Raw genomic sequence first — 12,990 nt, 5'->3', positions numbered from 1 at the left:
CAGATGTGTAATTGTGCGATTGTGGTCATGTGGTTTCCTCTGTATATATGCTTGCCTCTTCTTGTAAGAATGCTTGCTGTATTGACTACGGGCCTGCTCTATTCTAGCATGACCTTATCTCCATTAATTACAGCACTAATACCCCCATTTCCAAATAAGGCATATGATCAAACTCCCAGAAGAACATGCAGTTAGGAGATATTAGCCAAGTTCATGACATCTCAAGACCAATTGTTCTCACTAATGAGTCTCATAAAATGTTAAGAAAGAAATAATTTCAATGAAATGTAATTCCTTTCATAAAATATAAGAGAAAGGAATATATCCCAGCTTGTGTTATATTTTGCCCCAGTGTTGAATCCAAACAGACATCACAAGAAAGAAGTTAACAGAACCTTATGCTATGAACATGGATTAAAAATCTCTTAAAATACAAAAAAAAAATTCCAGCAATTTATAAAATTAAATGAGCGATGCCCTATGACCAAACAATATCTTTGCTAGAAATGCTTGGCTGACTCATGGTCTAAATGTTGATTAATAGAATGCACCAAATTAACAAAGTAAAGGGTATAATTACATTGTCAGTCCAGCAGACATATGAATTATTTGATAAGATCCATTAAGATAGATCAACAAATTATGAGAGGAAAATGGACTCCACTGACTTGATAAAAGACATCTATGAAAACTCTAATGTTCATTGTAGATTTAACTATATTTCCTTCCAAGATCAGGAGCAAGCTAACATCTTCCCCACACACACACCATCCCCAATGACACACACATGAAAAACACTTGTTAAAGTCATAGGTAAAAATGAATGGAAAATATAAATATTTGCTGTTTTTTAAGTTAATGAGTTTATTCATTCTGCATCCTGATCATAGCTCCATCCCTCCTCACTTCCCAGTCCCACCCTTTTCCTATTCCTCAAAACAGGGGAGCCCCACTTCCAATCCATTCCTGCTCATCAAGTTGCATCCAGGGCTGAACGCCTTCTCTCCCGCTGTAGCCTGGCAAGGCCATCCCACCAGGGAGAAGTGATCAAAAAGCTGGCGACAGAGCCAATGTCAGAGAAAGCCCTTCCTCCCCTTACTAGATGACCTCCATGAAGCCTGAGCTGCCCATCAGCTACATCTTTGTAGGGGGCCTAATTCCAGTCCATGAATGGTCCTTCACTCTCAGCAAATCCCTCTGGGCCCTGGTTAGTTGGTTCTGTTGGTCTTCTTGTGGGTTCTTGTCTGCTCCAGTCCCTACCTGGCCCCTTCCCCCCAGCACCGCCCCCCTTGCCCACTTTTTCCTATGCATTGCCCAATGCTTGGCTGTGAGTCTCAGCATCTGTTTCAAACGCTGCTGGGTGGAGCCCCTCAGAAGATAACTCTGCTAGACTACTGTCTGCAAGCATAGTAGAGTATCTTCAGTAGTGTTAGGGGGTGGCTCTCTCCCATGGGGTGGGTCTTGGGCAATGCAGGGGTGCGGGGACAGAAGACATGTAGAGAAAAGAGAAACTGTCTATGGGAGCATCTCTGTGACAAGCTTGAGACCTAAGTCAGGGTAGGATCCTGGGAGGATATGAGGGGAACGCTAGCAAAGACTCATAGTAACAGGGGTCGAAGAGGACACCCTCCTAGTTGCGGGAGGGGAACACCAACACCCACAAAGACTTTGACCCAAAACTCACCCTGCCTACAACACGTGCAGGGATAAAGATAGAGCAAATAGAGCAGAGATTGAGGGAATATCCAAATAATTGGTTTTTTTTTTTTAGTTTTAACAGGGGTAAACAAAATATTAATAAATATAGTAAAATCTAGGTGTTGGTTAATTTAAGGATATATTTATGCAAAACAAAAAAAGTGAAAGACTCTATTGATTAACAACACAGTGTTTCAAGTCGGATGACTTTTAGCTCCTTCAGAAAAACTAGAGAAGACAATAAATTTGTCAGGTTATAGATCATTTCAAATAATTTTCAATGAGAGATCATTCTGGAATTTTGGTATTTAACTCAGAGGAAGATCAAAGGACTGACTGATTTTTTCTGTATGAAAAATATCACCATTCTCATCTATTTAAGTCATATTTATTAAATTTTTTATTTAAATTTACAAAAATTTAATGTAAAAATTATAATAATGAGATCAATAAAGTTTTTTACCATTAAAACATATTTCATTGGGATAAAATATATAATGGAAGAAGAACTGATTTCAATAGAATCCAAGATAAAGAACTGCCAGCAAAGGAGAGCTTGGTTGTGTATTTTTAAGTGAATGTGCATAAGCACAAGTCACTGATGTTCGTGTTTATTTACACCCACATGAAAGATTAGTTTCACAGTTCTGATGCCATATTTACAATCTGTCCTGAATCACATACTTTGCAATTAAGTATACTGACAGCTACGCTAGTAATTTTTAATACCAATAAAATGTTTTCTACCTTAGGCCTGAAGCTCTTCCCCACCTGCCCACCTAACTCTTCTCACTCCTTTCGCTGAATGCTCACCGTGAGTCACACTCTTCTTTCTCGGCCCCACGCCTCCGGGGAGAGTATGCGTTTAGGGCATAATACTCACCCAAGCACCGGAAATCTCAAAGGCTGGAGATGGTCTTACTAGTGAGTCCCATAAAATATTAAGAAGGAAATCATTCCAATAAATGTAATTTCATAAAATTGAAGGAAAAGAAATAACATCCCAGCTTGCCCCAGTGTCAAAACCAACAGATGTCACAAACTAAGAAGTTAACAGAATGCTATTTTATAAACATAGATGCATAAACTTCTCTCAGTCACCTATTCTCTAGGCTGTGAGCACATTGTGCAAGTACTCGGTGTGTGTTATGGTTCATAGTGTCTCAACTTCATGTCTTTATGACTCACTTTTTTATTAATTAATTTATTGCGATTACAACTCATTGTTCTCCCATCACTTGTATCCACCGGTTCCTTCCTCCCTCCCACCCTCACCCTATTCCCCTCCCCTAGGTCTATGATGGAGGGGGATCTCCTCCCCTACTTTATGGTCATAGGCTATCAAGTCGCATCTTGGTAGCCTGCTTATTCTTTCTTTGAGTGCCACCAGGGCTCCCCACCAAGGGGAGGTCGTCAAACATGGGGCACCAGAGTTCATGTCAGAGTTAGTCCCTGCTCTTCACATAACTGTGGAGAATGTCCTGTCCATTGGCTAGATCAGAGTACAGGTTCAGTGTTTACTACTTTTATTGTCTTTGGTTAGTGCAATAGTTTGAGCCTTGGTAACTTATTACAGCATCGCCCTATGTCTCTCAACGTGGCCTGAGTTTTCTCATTGCCTTGCTTGGCCTCTCCTTGCTCTTCCATGCCCGAAGCTCTTGTTTTCACCAGTAACTACCTAACATGATGCTCTCTTGTTTCCAATGTTTGAGGAACAGTTGTCAGTTTGGAATTTGCTGAGCATTTTCTCATCAAAGACAATATTCCAAGTGGCAGTTGGGGTAGGTGAGAGGGGAAGTAACATTTGTTAAATGTGTCTCTGCTGCAGGCACCGTGTTTGTGTATTGGCTGTATCACTGTAGCCCTGAAACTCTATCTTACAAACACACTGGGATCGTTTGCTTGCTCAGGATTCTGTGGGCTGGGCCCCACTGAATGCCTACAGCTGAAACACCCTAGGCCCATTTGGGCAGCTGTACACAGCTGGTAGACGGAAAAGTGGCAGGAATAAATGATGTAGAATGCAGAACATCCTCATTCATAAAACTGTTAGCTGGCAGGTCTCTGGTTGGAGTGCCTTGATTTCCCTGCCAGCATGTTAACTCACACTCATGGCTGCCACCTAAAAGAATTCAAATGTCCCCGAGAGCCACAAAGCCTCTTGCGAGATGGCTGCCACTTCTTGAACATTCCAAAGGGATGTGAAAGAAATCCCACCCCTCATGAGAAGCAGATATGTTTGTGTGTTTGTGGCTCTGGTCAGCATTCTTTGTTGTTGTTGTTTTTTGTTTTGTTTTGTTTTTTTGGTTTTTTGAGACAAAGTCTCTCTGTGTTAGCCTTGGCTGTCCTGGAGTCACTTTGTAGACCAGGCTGGCCTCGAACTCACAGCAATCTGTCTGCCTCTGCCTCCCGAGTGCTGGGATTACAGGCGTGCGCCACCACGCCTGGCTCCAGCATTCTTACTGTCCCACACAGGAAGAATTCCAGGCCACAGTGAGCAGTCTACCCAAGATGTATGGCCAGAAGTGGGTCCCTGTGGCAGGCAGTTACACCCAGGCCCATGAGATTAGGGGGTCTGCTTCTACTGCACACACTATTTTTAGACTCCAGGTATAAAGGGATTTCCCATATATGGGATCTCAGATAGTGACACTGGGGGGAAAATGCGTAGTCCTCCCCTGTCCTCAATGCTAAATTCAACACCTGCTTGGACAAACACACTTTGAAAAAACCAGGCGTTTTATTAGTGGCCAGAGAGTTCATCTATATTGGGAGGGATTGCTCAGCTCTCTGCTCTCCCAGGAAAGCAATTGTTAGCTTGTCAAGGCAGGGAACACGCTTGTTAAACTGTAGAGGATCCCTCCGTCCTTCTTTTCCCAATATAATATTTTATTGATTATTTGGAAATTTCAAACAATGCACCCTGGTCACACTTGCTTTCCATTACTCCCAGATCCACCTTCTCACCCATGTGACCCTATTCAAAGTGCACCATTGGTGTTGCCCATATAGTCACTGGAGCATGGGCAAACTCCCTTCCCTCTATTCTTGCTGCTGAAGAATGCAATGCACATCCCACTGCAAATGCTGATTAACAATTCAATTGGAGGGGAGTGCAGCCTACTGGAGGGAGGTGAAGTTGGTCCCCACATCAAAGCTGTTCCCAGCAAGGTGTTCAGTGCTTCACACTCCATTACCTGCACATCTGTGGGGTCCCTTTGATCATACCTTTTCACAAAGCAAAGGGATGAGAGAGGGAGGGTATGCTTGGTCTTCATCGACAACTGGTTTTTCTCTGTCTCTGTCTTTTTTCTCCCCATCTCCAGGGTCTGGCTCCTTTTTATCTAGCTAACGATTTTCCAATTTTAGCCACCAGTGGGACGGGGCTGCAATTCTCGGTCTTTGATGGGCTTTCTCTGAGTCAAAGTCAGAAGGAAAGTTGGTACCTGTACTACAAAGAAGCAGACTGGTCTCCAGGAGCCCAGGGCAGTTTGCATGCATCCCTTTAAGCCATGGTTTAGAACAAACACAAATAAGCATTGGAGTGGATTTTTCAAGAGAGAGAAATCCCAATCCACGGTCCACAAGAATGGACATTCTGAACAATCAGACTCCAAGAAGCACCTCTTTATGTCCCATGTTCCCCCAACATTTCTACAGAGCTAAGTGAATGTCTGGTGTCCACACCTTTCATCCTAGCCTGCCTACTAGGCCATCAGTTGTAACAAACTATAATTTTTAGTTATACCAGAGAAAGAACACTTGCTGCTAATTAAATTGTGAAAAGTATGGAGCCCTCTGTCATGCTCTCTCAGGTACGGGTCTTGTTTCTCTGCTGAGAATGCTCTGCATCGTCTCCTGCAAAGTTACCTCGCACTAGTAATCCTTCAGCTGCTAATAACCATTGAGTTGGTAGACAGTGGGGAAGTAAATTGTGAACGCCCCAGAGACAAGGATCATACTGCTGTTTATCTGGGAGCACATCAGTAGTTGAATGCGTGATTCCCTTGTTAAAAAGCCAGTGTTACAAGTCTCCTCTCATTTGGGAGAAACTATATGCAGTACTTGGAAAAAAAGAGATCAGTGAGCTAATGTTTCTAGCTGCAAAAATGGCGTGATGTAGGGGTCTCGTGTATGTCTCTTTGGAGAGGGAGCCCCTCACCCCACAGGGTAGAAGATGTTTCCTGAGACTGTTTTCTTCCCTCACTCTCTTAGTAAACGTGTGGTGCTTTCAAAGGGTGCTGTCCCTGGAGTGGAAGAAAAACATAACCGACTCTGCTCTCTAGGGAGCTGATATCAGAGCAGTGCCTAATGCCAGTCCAAGGTCATTAGTACAGGGGGCCCTTTATGTCCCTGGCTCAGTCCTGTGTATTCAGCCAACCTCTGATCACAATGTGTTGTAATTGTCTGCCTTGAATAGGTACAGACGATTTCTCTTGTCAGTTTCCTGAGCAATGAAGTATAACAATTATTTGGAAGCTGTACACATCGCATTAGGTGTTATAAGTAACCAAGTGGTAACGTAAAGGATCTAGGACGGTATATATAGGTTAAGGGTCTTGAGCACCTATAGATTTTGGTACCATAGTGGTGTTCTAGAGTGTGTCTGTCACAGTTAAGAGAGATGTCTGTATAGAGTTCTGAGATAAGGGAGAAGAGACTGATGTGGATACTGAGTGCATAGAGAAGAGGACATGACCATCAACAAGGCAGGGGAGGGGAAACAGCTTCTGAAACCAGAGCCTTTTGAGGAAGGAGTGGGGCTAACTAAAGTGAGCTTACATCATGATATAGATGTATTAGAGAGGGGTAATGTGCTCATTTAGGATCCCTCTTAAGATTCAATATATTGCATTGGGTGTGATGGTGCACGCCTTTAATCCCAGCACTCGGGACGCAGAGGCAGGTGGATTGCTGTGAGTTTGAGGCCAGCCTGGTCTACAAAGCAAGTCTAGGACAGCCAAGGCTACACAGAGAAACCTTGTCTCAAAAAACCAAAAACAAAACAAACAAACAAAAAATGATTTCACTATTTCAAAAAATGGTGTCTTAAGGAAAACCTAGGCAACATGACGACTCCCAAATATTTTATGCTCTTTTATCATCTTGTTTTTAACAAAAAAAAAATCTATCATACTTAGATAGTTCTTATCATTAATCCTTACCCTCACAGTGGGCCTGGTCTAACTTCTAAATACTCCTAGCCCACTTTAGTCATGAATATCTCCCATGCTCCTTTGTCATCTGCTTATGGGTTCAGACTGAACATGTTTTTCATGAAACCCATAGCAAATTATTTGGAGGTAATAATAGAATTTTGTTGCTGTTAAGGTATCTGGAATTATAATAGCAACAGTCTGAGTACTGGAAACAACCCCTCCCCTGCCCCATGAAATCTCGGCTTGGCACCAGTACCAGGCCTCCTAGTAACCCTGCCAGATGCCCATGTGCACCCTGCTTTTAGTTCATTCTGAGCGTCAGTCAATGCAGCCCACTGATGGGATGCCTTAGGAGGTGATTCAGAGCATGTTCTACCTCGTGCTGGCTTATTGGAAGCTGCACAATGTGTATGTTTTCAGTGGAATGTGCTCTTTGGCTTAGGGGATGCCACCAACTGTCCAGAAATGGAACTGAAATCACCAGTAAGATAGTGGGGCTGGCAACCGCTATAGAAGGAACCACTAACCACTGCCCAGCAAAACACACAAGCTCTTCACTTCAGGCCAGTAAAGAACTCTAGCCTCTATGGTATGAATAGGCACTGTGCCAGTCACAAAGCGAGGGAAGCCCCCCTCCATTGTTAAGGAATGAAGAGTCCACTCTAAACTCAAGACTGGAGTTCTGAAAGGTAGGCAGCTCAAAGTCACAGCATCTGCTAATGGCTAACGCGGGGATTAAACTAGCATTTCTGATTTGTTTTGTTCGAAGGCTTTTCCTTTTCAACTGCACTGCAGCCTCTTACTACACTGTGGGACTTACTATTTTCCATTTGCAGTTTAAAGTTTTTAATATACTTTATACACTCAAAATGAAGGTTCAGTTGGTCACTCCAGGTAAGTCGAGTGGTTTGTTATCCTGCTATCTTCTTTCATATCCTAACTGTTTTCTAAAATGAGATTACATTGTGTTTATATTTTAAAAACAGAACAAGTATACATGAGAATGCTTTGTAGGCCATAGAATGTTCATCAGTATTAGCTACTAAATTCATGGCAACGTAAGAGAATCCTCAGAGGTGATGACTTCATTAGATAATGCAGCCAGTCAATCTCTATGGTTGATGCTACCAAACATAGCAGCAAGTAGGTGCCACCAGCCCAGGGAGACGTCAGGTGCTCAGGCCTCAGTATCTCAAGTCTAGTGGTCCTCACCTCCCCCTGAGGAGGCAGAGCAACTGTAAGCCAAGTGCTAGTGGGCACTTCAGTATCCAGAGGTGATGCCTCTCGTGTCTTCCTCTCATTTTAGGAAAGGTTTTATTTCATTCTGTTTAGAAGTTCCTGGTGACATTGTTCGCCTTCAAGCAGGAGCCATGGTGAGAATTTGGCTTTAATGACACTAGAATGCTGTGGCCCTGCTTAGCCATCCTCTTATTCTTTCTTCTAGTCTGCCTCTTCTTGTGGGACATCTGTGCTACAAATCTGCTAACACGTGCCCACTGTTCTGCTTCTCAAATCTGTACTTGCTCCTTAGCAGTAGGTGTCTTTATTATCAGTGGATCATTCCACTGGGAATGGGAAGGAAGTCTAGCAACTTCTCAACCACTTACATGTCTTTTAGGAAAGGGATGTTTTCTATACTCCCAGCAGCTTGGGGGGATTGAAACAAATGCTAGAACCTTCTAGAACTGTGAGCTTAGTAACCCAGGGGAGTCATATTTATTTTGTATCAAAGTAAGGGAGAAAATACATTCCTAACATGCTCAAATTTTCTTTTAGACATGTAGCGTATTTGTTTTGTACTTTGTAGTGGTAGCTGTGCAGCCTGTGATGCTTCACAGGGTGTTCTAGTTCAAAGGCAGACTCAGCTACATCAGCTTCCTAATTAAGCCTCCCAGTTTCACTATTTAAAAAAAAAGTCTTATTTCCTGTGTTATAAGGAAACCAAGTCTTAAAGAGGGAAGATATTGAGTCCAAGGTTCTAAAGTCAGGACTCAATCCTAGGTCTTCTGGGAAATTTCTACTACTGTTCCAAAATTAGATATCTGACTCTAGGTCATAGGCCCGGATTTCCAGGAATAGGAATGATCCACTGATAATAAAGACACCTACTGCTAAGGAGCAAGTACAGATTTGAGAAGCTACTGCCTTTGTGTTATGTGCAACTTTCCTCGCCCTACCTCATTTAAACAACATTCCTTTCTCTTAGTTTCTCTGGAGAATAAGCCAGATGAATTACTTCCCCCAAGGCTAGTAGGTTTAGGTGTGCTATAGACATTTAAGGACAAAAGGAAAGGAAGTTTTGTGCCTCGCTTGATGTCCGGAAACACCCAGCTTTTCCACGTTCCTTCCCTAGCCCCTCCGGCCCCAGGTGGCCTGCTGACGTGCTCTTCTGCTTCCCACAGGGTGTGTGCTGGTGATATCTGTGATTGAGCAGCTGGCTGAAGTTCACAACTCTTCGGTCCAGGTGGCTATGGAGAGACTCTGCAGCTACCTTCCTGGTAAGTCTGCAAGGGCTCGGGCTCTGTGTCTGCTTGTCTCCTCCTTGAGTCACCAAGATGTAGTTCACCTCCCTGTGGAGTCTTACAGAGCAAAATTTGACTGTGTATTCCGTGGGTTTATATTCTCATTGTATTTATAGAATATAAATGAAATCAATGTCCTCTCAAGGCAGTTTCTGTCTGACACACTCTCTCATGGAAGACACCACTGTGTCCATCCATGTAGGGAGAAAATGGTGAGTAGATATTATTAGCGTGCTACAATAATAATGATTTTCCCACCCAATAATAATCATCTTAGATATTAAGAAGTCAAAATAGTGAACAATTATGTTTACTTGGACACACATTCACAGACACGCATAGTTCTACTAATACAGACATTAGGCTGGGAGGATTCCTCATCTCGAAACCGCAATGGGAAGATATCCGGGACATTCATTTCTCCTGAATCTCAGTTCACTTTCTCACTCATCCTGCAAACCAAGGGACCGATAAGTGCTTTTGGAAAGCTATGTGTTTGTTTCTCAGACTCAGCAGAAGGAAAAATATTTACTCTGTTTTCTGTATACACAATAGTTGTGTATTGGAGAATCAATTTTTTTCTCTTAGTAGTAACTAATTCATCAAGAAGGCTGACATTCTTTTTTTCTCTGTGAAGTATAACATCGAGCCTAACAGTGATTATATCTTTGATTTCTTTAGTATCCCCTCCTGTCAATAGCCAAAAAATATCGTTTCCCAAGAATTGTATTGTTCATAATATGCATTTACATGATAAAACATTTAGAACTCAAAAAGAAAGACCTGGAGAGAGTAGCATATACACACCTGCTTATAATGTCCCAGATGGATCATTGCTAAGATCTCCATGTATTTATATCAAGTCTTTAGTAAAATTAAATCATGGCAGATAAACCTGAAACACCTTCTGGCTTGGTCTGCCCCAGTTCTGTTTTCCACCAACTCCCTAGAAGGAGAAATGAACTTCATGAGTATTGGGTTTTGCAGGATTTAATATTTACACATTCACTCGTATGAATCTGTGAGTAAACTAGAGTTATTTTGATACCAATTTTTAAAGCCATTTTCTGAACAACAACAACAATAAAAAAGCAGATGTAGAAACCGTGTAAAGTGAGTGTGTAGTTTTCTGTTTCTGAAAGGTAAGCTCCTTGTGGAAATAGTTGGAAAGGACAGATAATCAGCCTCTGCAGAGGTCTCACCCACATCATGCTCCACACAATTGTTTCCTCCCTTTTTTTTTTTTTAACAGTTTTAGCATGGCTATCTTCTTGCCCTCGTTTTACACTTCCGATATGTCCCTCGGGTCTATTCCAATCTACAACTTAGCTTTTCATCTTTTCCTTTCTCATAAAATTTAGCTGTGAAAATTCGTCGCGGAACGTTTTCCATAGCCTGGGATTTACTGACCTGGTGAAAGCCTACGGTGTAATTGACCGTTCTTGTCCTCAGTGCTGCAGTTGCTCAGAATTGGAACCTAGATCCAGAGACTGGGACATGGCAGCTTGAGTCCTTTGGCCAAAATGATACATGATATTCTCTCCCCGCAACTCCCTCAGTCCCTTCTACTTTCCTTTCTCTGATATTATAGTTGCTGATGATGCTTCATGGTGAGATGTATTACCTTATTGGATGGTATATCACTGGAACATTTCTTTTTTTCCTGGGTTTTTTTTTAATTGAAAAATAAAATCATCTTAATTGCTATCCCATCCCATGCATCCTCCCATTCCTCCCTCCCTCCCGCTTTCACCCCATTCCCCTTCCCTATGCCTGTGACTGAGGGGGACTTCTTCCCCCTGAATATGATGCTAGGGTATCAAGTCTCTTCTTGGTAGCCTGCTATCTGAGTGCCATGGGGCCTCCCCATCAAGGAGACATGGCCAAATATGGGGCACCAGAGTTCGTGTGAAAGTCGTCACCTGAACATTTCAACTGATCATTTTTTCATTAATTAGTTTATTTACTTTACATCCAGTCAAAGCTTCCCCTCTTTCCTCCTCTCCCAGTTCTTCCCTCTCCCCTGCACTTCCCCCACATCCCCCTTCCCGTTTTCCTCAGAGAAGGGGATACCTCCATGGATATCTCCTGCCTCGGCATTTCTTAATTGAAGTATATTTGACCCATTCTTTTATCTCTTATTTAAATATTTTCCTATAGTACCTAGTTCAATTTTTAAAATTCAGGACAAATTATTCTTTTTCTTTACTCAAGAGTTTTCAAGTGAGTGCATTCATTTTCTATTATCATCCCAAAGTAATCACTTTCTTTAAAATGCTACTAAGTCATGATTAAAGCATACCTGAGATATTCCAACCAATTGTGACCATCATCCCATTGAAGTCAAATAACCCCTCCTTGGACCAGAAGGTCAGAACCTCCTCTTCAATTTCATCATGAGCTCAACTAACCTCATAGGGCTTCCTCAGTAACTGGAACAGCCAGGTAATCCAGCCATGGCTTGCACGTTCCTGAGGCTTGAAATAAGTCATTTTTCTTGGGCATCTGGTTTTTGTTGTCATTTGGTGTGTGGTTATTGTTGTTGTTGTTGTTGTTTGCGACAGGTCCTATATTAAAACTAAAGCCTGGGTGCTTGAGAATCTTAATTGTCCTGGGCGGTCAATCTTTCTAAGCCTTCTCTGTCGCCAAGGATAGAAAACACATGCCTGTCCATACACACCCCCACATACATATATACACTAAAACTCCTGGTATACAATTTATTTCCATGAAACTCTCAATTATAAAAAAGCCTAGTGTGTGGCTGGAGGGGTAGTCCGGCAGTTAGAGCACTCGCTGCTCTTGCAGTCCTCCCAGGCTTGGTTCCCAGCCTGTATCAGGCAGGTCATAACTGTCTGTAACTCCAGTTCCCTGGGCACCAGGTGCACACATGGTGCATACGCATGGCAAAACACTCATACACAAAAAGGAAAATAAGTATTTTTTTAAATGAAGAATAGATTAAAAAGTTAATGTCGGTGTAGTTTTTTTTTTCTTTTTTCTTCTTGCAAGCCACTTGCTATGTTTGCCAAGCATTTCAGTGAATAGTTTTCTACGATCTGGTTAGTGATCTAAGCAGAAAATGTGTCTATGTTCATTATTGAATGTTCATGTTCTCGAGCATGCTGTAGTTTCAGGTATGTTTTTAACTAATGGAAGAAAGGACTTTTCATTTCTTCTATTTCCTTGGTTTGGGTTTCTTCAGGGATTTTTCTCTTATCCATATGTCGATTCTTCATTGCCTGTCTAATACTTTACCTCCCTCTTGAATCCCTTCTGTCTCTCTCTTTGTGAGCGCACAGAATGCTAGGGTGGAACCCAGGGTGCTATATACACTAGCCAAGTGCCCTCACTGAGCTGAAGCCACCACTTTCTTCATGTCTTCTCATTAAATTCCTCCCTCCTTTCATCCCTGGTTTCTCTGAAGACATTGCCCTTTCTTTCCGTTTGTTCTGTGTCCATTCTAGTTTAAACTTCATTTCTTTTATCATTTCTATTCTTCCCTGATTTCTTTTATCCCACACTAGAATTTTCCTAAGTTGGATTTCTTCTCTTCTTTCATGTCTAGTATTACTTTATTAACAACTTCTCTCATTTTGATACAGTTTTCA

At 42.1% G+C, this 12,990-nt stretch overlaps 1 protein-coding gene across 2 annotated transcripts in view; it reads left to right on the top strand.

The window, feature by feature from the left end:
- The window catches only part of AOAH (acyloxyacyl hydrolase), a 228,933-nt gene that overhangs the window by 12,596 nt on the left and 203,347 nt on the right, over nucleotides 1-12,990 (top strand). For both annotated transcript variants that reach the window (XR_014782173.1, XM_084796996.1), the window contains exon 2: nucleotides 9,260-9,355. Coding sequence is in view for 1 of the 2 variants with exons in the window: in XM_084796996.1 (XP_084653122.1) it covers nucleotides 9,260-9,355 (96 nt within the window). In the remaining variant the exon portion in view is untranslated. The remainder of the gene's footprint in view (nucleotides 1-9,259; nucleotides 9,356-12,990) is intronic.

This window comes from Acomys minous, assembly GCF_964271855.1.
Source record: "Acomys minous genome assembly, chromosome: 9".
Taxonomy (NCBI): Eukaryota; Metazoa; Chordata; class Mammalia; order Rodentia; family Muridae; genus Acomys; species Acomys minous.
Note: the sequence above shows the minus strand (reverse complement) of the source record. Positions and strands in the feature narration are given on the sequence as shown.